Here is a 13,781-nt window from a genome sequence, read left to right on the forward strand (position 1 = left end):
GACTGTGATGTTCTTGCTGTCATCAGTCATCATCTGAGACATCTTTTAAAGTGCATTTAGGTGTTGCAGCAAGCTAGAGGTGTTAGCTTGGGCTGAAATGATTCAAGTAGAAAAAAACAAGAGACATTGTTGCATCAAAGCTGTTAACCATGACAAATAAAGAGGAGATTCTGTAAATGTGCAAACTCAGTCTTGATGAAGACAGAAACTTTCACGAGACAGTTCATAAATAGTCAAGGCTGTGGCTCCCTCTACTGAGAAGTCATGCGTAATGCATGCATCACAAAACCAGTGCACATGGAGGGATGGGTCACTTGAAAGCAAAGTGTGACTAGGCAAGGCTCCATCAAGGCTTGTGCATACATAAGTACACTGACCACAGCAATGATGATCATGCTTTGTAACTATTAACGATGAATGTGTGCAGATCATCACTTTTTCAACAACGGCACTATCTAAACAGAATAGGGGTGGGAATCATTAGGGCTGCCCCCTGGAAGTCAAAGATTTCAACCATCAGTCGAAGCAGCGGTCATTTTTAAAAAAAAAAAAAACCTGTCAGTGTACTTCCGGGAACTAATCGGCCCCCAGATTCCCCAGGCTGCAGGGTGAGTGCTCCTCATTTTCACGACCCTCTCCAGTACAAGCCATTGCGGACGCAGACACAGGGTGGGTCTGAGTGAGATGCTGCGAGATAACGTTATCTTCTGCCCTCTGCTTAAAAGTAGTGAATTTACAGCTCACAGAAACCTAATACAGTACAGTCTCTGGCTTTTATTTCATATATACTTTTTGTTGGCAAAAAAGTGTTGTTGCACATTTGTGATCAATTCATCGTTAGCATAGTTAGCATGCATTAGCTCAGAGGGCTAACTTGGCTTGTTTACTATATTACGAGAAGGTCACTGCCACCATAAACATCTGTTCAAACTCTATATGGAGAAAAAAGAACAAATAGTCAAATATTTGTGATGACATGCCACAGAGTAATCACAGAGTGATTCACGATACTGTCAAATACGTTGTCCCCATTAATGATGGTATCATGATGCAGACATTCTGCGATACTTGATACATTGCAACACAATTATCTGTGATACATCACAATGTCTGTGCAATTGAAGACGAAAGAATAGCCCTAAAAAGGTCAAATTGAAGCATTATCTTTTTGTTAACTGCATTTAAAAACTGAAATGACACAATGTACAAGAAACTGCATAGACTCTCGCCTTAGTGCCTCTTCATCTTGGGCTGACATACAGTTGTGGTCCCATTAGCCATTTTCTCCATGACAAGATCAGGATGACAGCTCTGGTGGCGAAGCATGTTTGTCGTGTTGCCTGTGTACTTTACTTTCCCCAGACAGTTATTGCATATTGCAGCGTCTTTATCGATTGTTTGTCTCAGCTGTGTTGTAAAAATCAAAGTGAGCCCAGACTTTGGACTTGAAAGATGACAGAGCCTTTCTGTTTTGTTTTAACCCACTTTACGCCATTTCCCCCCCCGTCACTTTCTTCTTCTTTACCACAAGTTAGTTAACCTCCGTTCACTTTACCAGCTTCATGTGATAAGCGCCACCACAAGGAATCACAAAGTAGTGACTCTAGTAAGTCGAATTGGCTGGGGAATCCCTTTAGAGTGTCTGCAGGATTTAATAATAAAGATCAATATTTGGCTCCGTATCGATAACATATCGCAAGAGGAAGTAACATGATATATTCCTGTATCAATATGTTTCCCACCCCTAAAACAGACAGCTATCTAATCAGAATCAGAGGTTCAGATTTCAAGCAAGCAGCAGAAGAAAAGCTTTTTATAAGAATTACTACACCAGGCAACGTAAATGTTGTCCCCAGTTGACTGAGGCTCGGTTCTAGTCATGCCGAGTGTGCTGACAATGCCGCCTGATTGAAAATCAATTGATGCAATCAGCTTCTCAGCTCTTTAGAGAAAAAGAGAGCATGAGGAAGTTCAAGCGCAAAAGGCTGAAAGTGTTCCAAGGCTGAACCTGGGTTTCAAGAAATAAAAAATTGGACAACTGAACACAAAAGCCAGCAGATGGAATGAGAGCCACATGCAAAGAGGCAGGCTGAGAAATGGTCAGGAGGAACGCCAAAGCACTGGGGGTATAAGGCTGAACAAACAAGTCACTGATACGAGATTCACCACACAATTCTGTGAAGCTGCAGACTGTGGCAGAAAAGCAGATCGCCAGAAAGATCTTAATGAGGTCAACTTCACCCTGAGACGTCCTTGTATACCTTCTTTGTTGCTAGAGACCTCCATATGGGAACATCCCTGTATCAGAGGCTCTACGGTGGAGGCCAGGGGCTTTGGAGCCTCAGAGGCCAGGCTATAGCTCGTGGCGGTGGGGATGCTTTGTGTCGGGGCAGAGGTTGCTGGAGGTATAGGTCCGTCTGAGATGCTACTGTCACTACTGCCTTCTTGGCCAGTGGGTGGAGCTTCAACAACTACAGATGAACAGCAGCAATGTTGTAAGTATTGTGGATTTTATAATGCATACATAACTTGGAGACAATGGAGAGAAGCAGTGATGGTTGGGGCTGACAAATGTGATCAAATCATCACATCATTCATCATCAGTTGGGTAAACATTTATCTAAACTTACATTAGCTATTAGAAGAATGCAATCATGTGCTTTTGGAAATTCATATAGACATTTATATTCACTAGTCTCTCAAGGCCAATCAACCTACCAAAACTTACCAGAGATGTCAGCTTTCTGCTCTGCTGCCCATGCAATAAACGTCTTATTCTGTATAGGGCCTCTTTATTGCACTGGATAATACAAATCCAGCAGGACACAGATATAAATTAAAATGTGCACTTTTCGGTCACACTTAACAACGTTATGTAGCTATTATCATTACTGTGGGCTACAAATTTCATTGTGTTCGTTAGTTTGTGAAATATAAACATCAGAAATACCTCCACCATCCTTCTTCTCTTCCGTGGCCTCTTCTTTTGTCTCCTCCTCCTCTGTCAGATCTTTGACCTTGTTCTCCTGTTGACCCTCGTCCCTCAATTTAGCCTCTTCATCTTCCTTCTCCACGTCCACTTCCTTCTTCTCCCTCTCCAGCCGTGCTTTCTGGGCCTCCTCAGCTGCCCGTCTCTTCACCTCCTCCAGCTCCTCCTCCTTCTTAGCCCGCAACCGCTCCAGGATTTCCTCTGAAAGAAAGAAGATGGCGTAAACAGAAGACAATAGTTTTGAGACAAAAGAAATTAAAGGCTGAGGCAATAAATATAGTGTGTGATTATCATGAAATCACACTCAACTCAACAACAAAGCAAACAAAGTAATCCATCAAAATGATACAGAACATACTGAGAACACCCTTTACAAGACTTAGTACGCAAAACGTAGAGGAAATTAAATCAGTTTAAAATGTTATTCAACAGTAGACGTATTTCGTTTCTATTGTCAAACCAACTTCAAATGTTGGTAAAAATAAATGCTCATTAGGCACGTTTCCATCAACTGGTTTGGAGTGAATAAATTCGGCTGCACAAAGCGTGGTTCTGTCAGAAGTTAAAGGTATAGGCTACATTGTACATACAGCAGTAACCAAACAGGAAACAGAGAAAAGGGGGAAAGGGTCGCGAGCCAGACACAAAACAAGTCGCCTTGAAGCAAGAAAAAAAGGAAGAAGTCATTAGGACTTTGTTTCAACTGGGCAAGTTTTAACTGTTCTTTCATGTCAGCTAGTATTGGCCACGTTTGGAAATAAAGACAAATTATGATTTTATGGGAATGTTAGGGAAGATAGTGGAAACAGTTGATCAGTTGGGTGTGTTTAATGTTTGCTACATCAGAACTAATTCGGCAAAGGTGTTTCCATATCCCATTTATCAACTTTTATTCAACAAAGGCTACCACCATAAAATCTTTTTTTGCGCAGCTGAGGAAGTTATATCAAAAGTTGCCCTTTCCATACAGCTTTTCTAATGAAATGTGTCAAAATGCCCATAATAATACACTCAAAGAAACAGGTATAATGATGAATAAATCACAAAGTACACATAAGAAGCCAGAAAGGTGTGAATTAAGCAGATTCAAGTTGTGGAGGGAAAGTAGAACAACAACCTCAGACTAAAATTCAGTGCAGGATATCAGGAATTGGAACTTAACCAACATGAAATCTAACAGACAAAGAGTAAGTGTTTTGGAAGCCACATTATGATGTGCTTGAACTTTATACTTCAACCCCAAAACTAGGACAAGACACGGAATTACTTTCCCACAGACTTCCTTGGTTAGACTTCACAAATGGCAGAAGCAGCAAACTGTTTACAGGATTCTAATAAGGGCTTAATCACAATGGCATCCTGCTTTGTTTTAGACTGATCATTACAGCGTTAATATGTGTAGCAGCATGATAGTCACATATTGAGAGATAAGCAGCACGTTAGGTCATTGATACAGTTGAGTATGACTCGTTGGTAGCACCACTACACCACAACCGCCATCTGCACTCATGGGAAACTTGAACAAAAAATGAACATAGCAGGGATGGAGGGAAGCATGTTAAAGTTACAGACATTAAGTTCATTATCCTGTTATAGCCTACATTAAATCATCAAGAACAATGCGAGCAGGACAGCACAAAGGAAACAGAAAAACTTCCAATCCTGAAATTGAAATTCTCAGGAAACAAGGAAACACCAAAAAAATCCCAGTTGACTCTGATCTGTACTTTATAACTTACGCAGACAACACTGTGTGTGTCTGTGTGGCACAACAGCATTGACGAGACATTCTGTGGTTGATTTGTGTATGTTTAATATGCTGGACATCATTATCTGCCAGTATTCAGTCTGCCTCGTCCAAAAAGGAAATCGGGCATCAATCAGATCAAATATTACTGTATGCAAATGTTGAGGGTTGTCTTTTAGTGATACACAAAACAGGAAACACCGGCTTGTATGTTTACCGTTTCCTTTTGCTTCATCACTGCTGGCTTACAAATGCAGGGGCAGGACTGAAACCTACAGTTCCCCTAACCGCATATACAGAAATATAATAACACTGGATGGCAGAATATATCTTCAGCGTCACACTTGTCACCAAGCTGGACGAAATATCTCACATTTAAATGTGACACTCATACGGAAACTCTATATAAAAACTGAGCTTATAAACAGCAGAAATAGAATTTAGAAGTCTATATCTGCTTTCCACATTATAGAACATATTATTTAACATATTATCAATTTTAAAGCAATCTTATGGTTTAATTGGGGAAACAGTTGCAAAATATTCTAACTAGAAAAGCACTCAGAGAGTGCAGACCTCGGGCAAGTAGGTGATATTCCCTCCCCCTCCGCATCAGATTTTGTAGCCTGCATCACAATTAGGTTATTTGCATCACTATCATTATTAGGTTACATATGCCTTCACCATGGAGACACTGTGGTGTATTTATTTCGTTTTTATTTTGTACCAACACAGAATATAATGTTTTTTGTATTTTTCACTTTCTTTTTTCCAACACAGAACATTAATTTCAACTTTAGAATTACAATATTTAGCAAGCAGAACAAGACGTGCTTTCCAGCCACCAGATGGAGCTATGTTCACCGTCTTTAGAAATTGGAATTGCTGCTGAGGCTGTAATTTATTATTTTATCCACTTTGCTTCAACCGATCACCACCAAAATTTTTATCATCTGTTCCTTGTCCCATTATCCACCTTTCATCAAAATCCGTTCATAACTTTTTGAGTTATTTTGCAGACAAACAAACAGACCAACGCTGGCAAAAACATAACCTCCTTGGTGGTCTTAATAAGAGCAGGCCCAAATTAATGAGGGGCTGACTCCTGACCAATTATTAACTTGTGTATCTTAAGTATTTAGTGTGTTAAGTTCACAGTTACATTTTTGAGATGTTGCTGAGCTAGCTGGTACTGTGCATGAGCAAAATAAAAAAATGAGGGATGATGAAGCTGCTGCCAGTTTGGAAAAGTTTGACAAAAGCTGTATTCATTCCTTCAAGTAGCATACAATTTTTATTTTCCTGGATTATATACTTCCTGAAGGTAAAAGGCTTAAATTCAGCTGTGAGTGAGAACCTTTAACTTATCTGTGCATAGCAGACGCTTGATAGAAGCACTAGTTTCCACCCACACATGATTTGCTTACAAGTGCATCATTTGCACCGAGACAGTAGCAAAAAACACACACATGGATCATGTGGACACCCCACAGACACAGAGGAATGGACGAGGGACTGAAAGGAAGCTCAAGTGCTGGATTCTGGCCAAATTGGGATCAGAGTAAGGTTACATAATAGCTGGGTTGATTCCTATGGCCCAGCCATCTATGACTGGGTGGCATTCATGAGTATTGGGGGGGAAGTAGGCAGAGGAGTGGGAAGACAGAGAAAGGGGGGAAAAAATCCTCCTTCCGCTGATTTGATGATTAAACTCAGCGGCAAAAAGCATTTCAGCTTCTCTGGAAATTCTAATGGAGTAAGAATGAAGAACTCTTTACCATTTGCAGCAGTGAGGAAACACTTGTTGCTGCCACGGGCCTTGTTGGTTAGGTCCTCAGTGATGTCCATATGGGCGTGCACCTCGTCCCTGATCTCCTCGAGCGCTGCATACAGGTCGGCCTCCCAGTATTCCTTATCCAAACCATCTATGAGCTCAGCTAGCTGGACCTGGGATGAGCAGAGGTAAGGGAGAGCTCAGCAAGTGCAGCACAAGATGTGACAGCCACACTGCCAAAAAACAGGGAATGTTTGGATGTATTTTGCTCATTAAAGAAAAAGCAGGATTGTAACCACAGCATGTAAGAAATTAAGAAGAGTAACAAGAGTCCTTTGAAACTAAATAATTCAGTTTTATTGTGTGAGGAGGATACAGCCCCAGTAAGAGAAAATGATGAGCTGCATTTACCTTGGTGCTGTAGTACCAGATGGCTTTGTCCTCCTGCTCACCATCCTCCTCACTGTAGGGGAGACATGAGAGGGGAGACGGGAGGGGAAAAAATTAGGAGACTCAACAGTGACAAAACTGTAAAACATATGCTGTTATGTGGCTTCATGTGTTTAATGCCATTTGTTTGTCTTTTATCATGTCATACATTTGTTTGACTTTTCAAACTGAACTGCAGAATATCCAATTGTCTAAATCTAAATGTTTACATCACATTGATTTCAATTCAAGTGTATTGTCTTTGACACATAAACTTGTGAATATAAATGAGCTATACGTTAATTAGAGGCAACGTGACATTTGTCATGGCGGCAATTACTTTTTGAAGTGTACCAGGTACTAGGCTGTCATTTAGTCTGGCAGATCCATCCCCTGTAAATGTTAATTTTTATGGGTAGCCTGCTTGATTGATTATCATCAACATAGTCATTCATTATCCATAACCGCTTATCCTATTCAGGGTCGCAGCGGGGCTGGAGCTTATCCCAGCTGACACTGGGCGAGGGGCGGGAACACCCTGAACAGGTCGCCAGACTATCACAGGTCTGAGGCATACAGACAAACAACCCTTCACACTCACATTCATACCTATAGGCAATTTAAAGTCACCAAACAACCCATAATTCTTATCACTGGATCATGAGAGGAAGCCAGAGAACTGGGAGAAAACCCTGACACAGGGAGAACAATAAAACCCAACACAGAACAAAATCCAGAACCCTCTTGCCTTAAGGCGACAATGCTAACCATTGCACCACCCTGTCGCAAATCAAAACAGTGGACCTCACAAAAAATGCTGATACCTATTCCCATCTTTTTTTGGTGATACAATGCTGTCATATTCATGTCATAGACGAGGAACAACACACCCATTATACAACCAAAATAATATGAGCAGGTGTGAACAGCTGAGCAAAACATGCAAGGTGTCGTTGGAAAATGCAGAACAATAAGTCCATTAAAGAACTTGCACGCATCAAAACGGTCTACCAACTGTGATTTCAATGTGTTCCTCATTTGACTTCACTAAACTCACTCGTCAGTATGAAAAATGACAGGGAGGCGTATTTTATGTAATGGAATGGGGGAGTGTTAACACTTTAATCATGTTGCGATTAACATACTAAACATACTGCATAATTTTAATTTTTAATCATGTTAAACGTGTGCTGCTATTTTGTCCCTTCAACACACTCTTACTTGTAGTCAAGCTGCCACAGTGATGGAAAATATCGACACCTTTGCACTTTTGAATGGCTCACTATACTTTAAAAAACTCCTAGTAGGTTCTGTTGACAAGTCAAAAGGTAATATGCATCTTATGTAAAACAAAATTAAAACATCACCGAAATACTTTCGAGGTGCAGCTAATCAGACTGACATCAGCAGGCAACCGTATTGCCAAAGCTGGCAAAGCACTATTTTGGAGTGTGCAAATTGCCACAGACCTGTGAATGAAACTACATTAAAGAACATAACTACAGAGCTTGCTAAATGGGTGGCAACTGACTGCAGACCAGCCAACATCATGGAAGATTCAGGGACATCCTCAGGTTGGCATACTGTGACCAGTCATATGCCTCACAGTCGGGGGGAACAATAGTTTCATGTATACAGGACTTATATGAATCACAGCATGCAACTAAACTGAAACCGAAAGTAAATTTCTTTGCATTCAGTTAATTCCAAATCAAGACACTCTGGTAGGAATCGCTTTACCTTGTTGATATGAACTTCAAAACTGTTTTGAAATGCAAAATAATGCAATTTTAAACATGTGGTTAATTACGATTATCTGTTGAAATTCAGTGATTTAAAAAAATGAATCGTTTGACAACCCACATTTAGACTGAGCTTTCTAAAACTAAATACTAGAGTACAGTGTGGTCTGCTTTCTACTAAATGGTTGCCTGGCCCTACTCATCTATGTAAATGAATTTAATATTAATCTAAATTATTAAAAAACTGAGAATTTCCAATAGTCTGTGAAATAATCCGCTCTCCCTGAGTTTCCAATGAAAATGTGCGTACCTGTGGGATACTGAGGGTGAACTGTACTGATTAGCAGGAAGCCTAATCTTCTGCAAAGCCCACCACAACAAGAAATATTGAAAAGGACATTTTTCGCATTTTAGACTTAGAGTTTGTGTATCAGCAGCAACAGAGAGGAATATCTGACAGCTTTTTGCTCAGCATGGTCCATGCCGAGGCACTGCACACTGAGGCTGTGTATCAGCAGTGTCTATTCAGCATCCTTCCAGGACCTCACTGGAGGCACGTGCACACACATACACTTTACTTCTGTGCACATCATTCATTGCACGTACATCCAGTCACACAAACTTTCCTCTGTGCACACTACTTGTATACAAACACATACAGCCTCTGTGAAGATCGGTAACGCAGCACCTGCTGGGGACCAATTTGGAGAGCAGGATGAAGCAGAAAAAAAAGATAGGGGCTGAAATGCAGCAGCGACAAACCTCGGGCCACCTATCCTTTTAAATCTTATTGTTTAGGTGATCCATGCTCTTTTATGGTTTATGTAGCAGGCCTTCTGCTGCTGCTGACCCAGCACACACACACCATCTGTGACTGCTCAATACCAAGATAATTTGCTAACGTATGGGCCCAATACTGCTGATGGTCAAGTTATGTTAAATCCTATGGATGGGTGCAATTATTTTGCTTTATTAAACAGTATGTCTAACAGCCATGCAGATCTGTACTCATATGTGAGGCCCTAAGTTTGTGGCATCTTTTACTTTGCACCTAAGCAGCACTCAATGTTTTTTTTCCTCTGGGAATAAAAGTACAGCAGTGCTACAATGTGGTGTTCTTTGCACATTCCTGCAGCTACATCGTGGTTTAACACATGGCATATGGAGGTTGTTCACTGGGAGACTTCCCAGGCTTTAGACCTGTAGTGTTCTGCAACAATATTCTCATTAAACAAATCTTAGGTATGCACGTTTGCAAAAAACTACTGGCTTTTCAAATGCAAACAGTCAATTCTAATGTGTCAATGCAGGTCACTCATGACCCCTCTGCTGACCTGGGTTTAACTCAGGTTGAACGTGCCTCGCTTTGAACACCAGACAACTATTTGGGATTAGAAATGTAATGTAAAGTCTGGATGAAATGGCAGTTCAAGAGTATCTAGCTTCAGTATCGTGACTTGTATCCGAGTGACACGGGATAGGCAGGCGGGGTATAACGTTAGGAGGATATGATCTGATTGTTGAAAAGTGGTCTTGTCCTAATAGAGAGGCCCCAGTGGTGTTAAGGGACAGTATAGTAGTATCAGTCAGGGAAAGAGAAAGATGCAGTCCATTGTGAGCTCCATGTAACACTAGTTGCTAATGCAGTACACTGTAAAATGTCTTCCGTATAATAATCTGGAGCTTCAACTGATGCCACTTTCCTTAAAGTGAATAAATTCCAGCCAGCAGGCCCATAACCATGAAGACACAGTGACATGCCATGCTGTTGCTAGCAAGCTAACTAATGAATGGCTCTGTTCCTCTAACAGTTGAAAATTGATTGATGGTATGGGTTGATATTGGTTGGCACTGGCTTACATAAACACAAGTCATGTTTTGTTTTACAAGAGGAGACATGATTTAAGGATATACTGTTAATATGATCGGGGAATGTGATCTCCAAGGGTTAAAGGGCATTTTCATTTCATCTTGGCTCTAATTCTCTCAGGAATGGCGCAGGGTTTGGATGCAGGTTGAACACGTGCTCATTAGTGGCTGGGACAAAGTAAACTGACCCACAAATACTGTGGTACATCAGCTGCATAGACAGCAGCTACAGTATATACTGTATCATAAATTACAGTACATAAGTGTGCAGAAACGTAATTACAGAATTACTGGCCAATAACTCTGTTCTTCATGGTGTTGTTTTTAACTGTACATGCAGATGGATTGTGACATTCACAAACACTTTCTATGATGCAGAATTATGTGACAACTGTGGACACTCACTGCCTTAGAGCTAATTAAACTGCTTTAAAGGACACTTTTCTATTAATTACTCCTGCAGCCAAATACTCTGACAATATGAAATCATGGCAATTTGGGCAAAGGTGTGAATTGGTTGTGTACTGTAATACGCAGCTACTTGAGCGAGGACTCTTGAGGGAAAAACAATCTGAGAGACCAAGATGGTTGAATAAATATCAAATAAACATGTTGTACACACTCAGTCCTCACCAATTGTTTCAGGATTTTTTGAATATTTCAGGAACTTAGACTAATAATTGTTTTAAATACAAAATGGCATGTTATCAGTGTTCAAAACTGTATCAACAATAAGTCACTCACACTGACTCCTCTAAGGTCGAATCGTTTGCAATAACTTTGGTACATAAATGAAACATGATGAACTTACACAACAACGCGGCGGTTAAGGAACCAGTATTTTCGGTGATGTCGGTCATAACCGACTGGCAGTTGTCGAATAAATGGTTTGCTCTTCTGCACTTCTGGGATGCAGTCCGCCACGCCAGGTACCTTGTGTGCCACACACACCTCACACTGCCACTCGTCTTCCGGCACTTCCTGCAAAGGCGGCTTCACACACTCCAGATGGTAAACGGCTGAACATGTCTCACAACACAGCAGGTCACCAAGGCGATGGCACACTCTGCAGTGGTCGTCGTAGGCAACCACACCTTCCGACATTAGCTCCTCCCGGGCAATGTTGGTCGCCAGGAACTGGTCCACCAAAAACTGGAGAACTTTGATTTTGCTCTCCAACGGTTCATACGGATAATCCTCGTTCTCCTGGAAAGGCAGAATGTGCCTGTACTCCGGGTCGCTCTCACAGTATGCCCGCACCACCTCCGGCCAGGTCATACCATCCACAAAATACAGAGTTGAGTTGACAGAATCCTTCACGTCAGTGGGACCAAATGTGGTGTTGGAAGTGTCCTCCTCTCTGAGAATAGCTTTGAGCAGGGAGATGTGGGTCTCTGCCAGCAGTGTGCACTGCTCCTGGCTGGCCACCGCGGCACAGAAATCCTCAAAGCGAAACGGGGAGAGCCGCAGCACCGAGCCAAAGTTGCGGAGGACTTCGTAGATGGCAGATACATTGAGGAGCTGTGAGGTAGGAATCTGGAGGTCCTCAGAGGACTTGGGAAGCTCCAGGGGAGGAATGTCCTTTGCCTCAAGAATGGGAGACTGCGGTCGCAATGCCCGATTCTTTCTCCGGCCTGCAAGAAGTGAGAGGAAAAGAGCCAGGAGTGAGAAAAGGGTGGCATATTAATAAAAGGACCATTGAACACAACATGTTTAAACATGGCAGCTGTGGGCATTTTCATCAGGTGCACTGTGTACCACAAAGGACTGAGCTACTGTATAAACCTTTTCCATTATTCAATGCAACCTAAAGTCTAGACTTTTTAGCATCCTTGATACCCCCTTGACTCGCACTCTCTGATTTTGCACTTGTAAAGGAGGATACACCTGGGCAGATCGGCAATACGACTAGATTCCTTGCTTCACTTTGCCTGGTGTCACATGGGGATCCCCAAGAGGAATCTCAAAGTGCCACCAATAATCCAAATTTGGTTCTAATAAAATGTACACAATAACAGTGTACCAATAGAATTTGGATGCCAACACCCAATCGATTTCAAATATATGTGACACATAAATTGCCCAATACTGACGGGAATCACAAGCTCGTCTTAATGTGAATGACGTTATTTCTATTACAGCGTGACACAGGAGAAGTCACAGTATAAAAGGCAGACATGCACATACTTGTCCCAAGACAATAAGCTAAATGCTCCCACTGGATTTGTAAGCCTGCCTTTTGTCAACTGTGTAATTAATGCAGATGGTGCAGCTTATGCACTGTACCTGCATATTACCTCTGATGTCTGTGTATATTAACCATTTCTGAACACAGTTACCTGAAATAAGCCTGCATTTGTATTTTTATGTGAATGGGTCAGTGCAGGTCACTCAACCTGGCCCCGTGACCCTGCTCCTTACCAGTGCTGAATGCTCTCCTGACACTGCTCGGTGTTGTTATAACAGGGTGAAGAAGCATTTCTTTAATCATTGTAGGATAAGTATACTAATACTATTCACTAATCATACCCACTTATAGTAGATTGGTGTGCTCCTCTAGCCTCCTCATGTGCTCCTCTCAGTCTCAAAGATACTGTGGCATTATTATACAGTGCTGCACAAACTTTTCACAAGGAGACCAAATCAACAAATCCTATAAATTTACACCACCTTATCCACACTGTCTGCCATGCTGTATGTTCCATGCAAACACTGCAGCGACCACTGATGAACTGGATGTCGATAACTGCTTTGCAAATATATTTGTATTAGCTCTAGTATGATTCTGTGGTTTAGCATTGATGTGTAAACTGAGACAGTGATGGGACTGAAGTGGCAGAACTGGCTGCCTTACAAATGGTGACATCCAGGGATTAACCTGTGACAGCAGTCTTGTGTGAATGGGTCAAACAGGGGCTGACCATCACTGGTGCATTATTCTGCATCAAACACAGGGATAATGTGTAAAAGTGGCATGTGTGTGGGTGTGCAATGTGTTTGAAAACAACATGTATATGTGTGTATGCATGTCAATGGCAGTGAAAGCACAGCAATGTCTAGCCCACTGGTCTTACGAAAGACCCCTCACACTTGGCTGCACAATGCTGCCATGTTCACGTCTTTATAAACAGCAGCCGGAGTGGCCATTGGAAGTTGACAGGTATGTGAGTAATCCCTGGACCACTTAAATGGCATCTAAGCCTGATCAGAATGTAGCAAGGTGTTAAAGAG

The 13,781-nt window shown here is 41.7% G+C and overlaps 1 protein-coding gene across 6 annotated transcripts in view; it reads right to left on the bottom strand.

Annotated features, from left to right (window-relative positions):
- Nucleotides 1-13,781, bottom strand: part of LOC117254999 (nucleosome-remodeling factor subunit BPTF-like) — a 53,029-nt gene that overhangs the window by 37,390 nt on the left and 1,858 nt on the right. For 5 of the 6 annotated variants that reach the window (XM_033623529.2, XM_033623531.2, XM_033623530.2 and 2 more), the window contains exons 2-6: nucleotides 11,362-12,184; nucleotides 6,922-6,973; nucleotides 6,515-6,683; nucleotides 2,951-3,190; nucleotides 2,262-2,471 (exon numbers count right to left, since the gene is read on the bottom strand). In XM_033623529.2, coding sequence (XP_033479420.2) covers nucleotides 2,262-2,471; nucleotides 2,951-3,190; nucleotides 6,515-6,683; nucleotides 6,922-6,973; nucleotides 11,362-12,184 — 1,494 coding nt within the window. The remainder of the gene's footprint in view (nucleotides 1-2,261; nucleotides 2,472-2,950; nucleotides 3,191-6,514; nucleotides 6,684-6,921; nucleotides 6,974-11,361; nucleotides 12,185-13,781) is intronic. The other variant, XM_033623533.2, reaches the window with a different exon arrangement.

Source organism: Epinephelus lanceolatus, chromosome 3 (assembly GCF_041903045.1).
Source record: "Epinephelus lanceolatus isolate andai-2023 chromosome 3, ASM4190304v1, whole genome shotgun sequence".
Taxonomy (NCBI): Eukaryota; Metazoa; Chordata; class Actinopteri; order Perciformes; family Serranidae; genus Epinephelus; species Epinephelus lanceolatus.